At 49.1% G+C, this 737-nt stretch overlaps 1 protein-coding gene across 1 annotated transcript in view; it reads left to right on the forward strand.

Annotated features, from left to right (window-relative positions):
• The window catches only part of LOC103593867 (talin-2-like), a gene marked incomplete at its 3' end in the record, with an annotated part of 205,365 nt that overhangs the window by 194,049 nt on the left and 10,579 nt on the right, over positions 1 to 737 (forward strand). The window contains exon 10 of the mRNA XM_008576961.1: positions 272 to 376. Coding sequence (XP_008575183.1) covers positions 272 to 376 — 105 coding nt within the window. The remainder of the gene's footprint in view (positions 1 to 271; positions 377 to 737) is intronic.

Raw genomic sequence — 737 nt, forward strand, 5'->3', positions numbered from 1 at the left:
GTTATGGACCCTGTTCCTGGCACACTGCACATGTACATGAATTGTTGCATTGAGTTGACATATGTAGGCTGTTTGGACTCAAACTCTAGTTTGAAAGCCCTGCACTAGTGTGCTCTATCCTCAGGCAGCAGAAGCATGTGTCCTGGAGGGGTCTTGGACACAGGTATCACTTACCAATCCTTCATAGCCGTATGTACACCATGTGTCTTAACCACCTCCCACCAAGTTCACCTGCTGGCAGAGCTACAATAGGTTCTTGTCACTTTTGCAGGAGCATAAGAACTGTGGAGAGATGAGTGAAATAGAAGCCAAGGTCAAGTATGTCAAGCTTGCCCGGTCCCTCCGGACATATGGTGTGTCCTTTTTCCTGGTGAAGGTGAGTTGGGTAGGGTGGAGAGGGTGTTTACCTCTGCTTCCTCTTTTTCTTTCATTAAAGCGTTTGCTGTCGAGCTTAGTTTATCATACCTAGACCCCCTAGCATTTGAAGATGTAGCATCTGGCCAGTGGTGACCTGAGCTTTGCTGCAGCACAGACATGAAGGGCATGAGCTGCCAGGCTGGTAGGTGAGCAGGCTGTCCGTGGGCCCTAGGGCAGCTGCGCTTGGGCTCGGCTCACTGTTACTGCTACAAAGTCACTGAAGAGTGAGTTGACTTTTACTAGTTATGACTTTGCCCTGAGAATGTTTCACTTAGGACTGTTAAGAGTCCCCTGGACTAGATGAAGGCTGTTGACCACTG

This window comes from Galeopterus variegatus, unplaced genomic scaffold (assembly GCF_000696425.1).
Source record: "Galeopterus variegatus unplaced genomic scaffold, G_variegatus-3.0.2 Scaffold1432, whole genome shotgun sequence".
NCBI classification, from domain to species: Eukaryota; Metazoa; Chordata; class Mammalia; order Dermoptera; family Cynocephalidae; genus Galeopterus; species Galeopterus variegatus.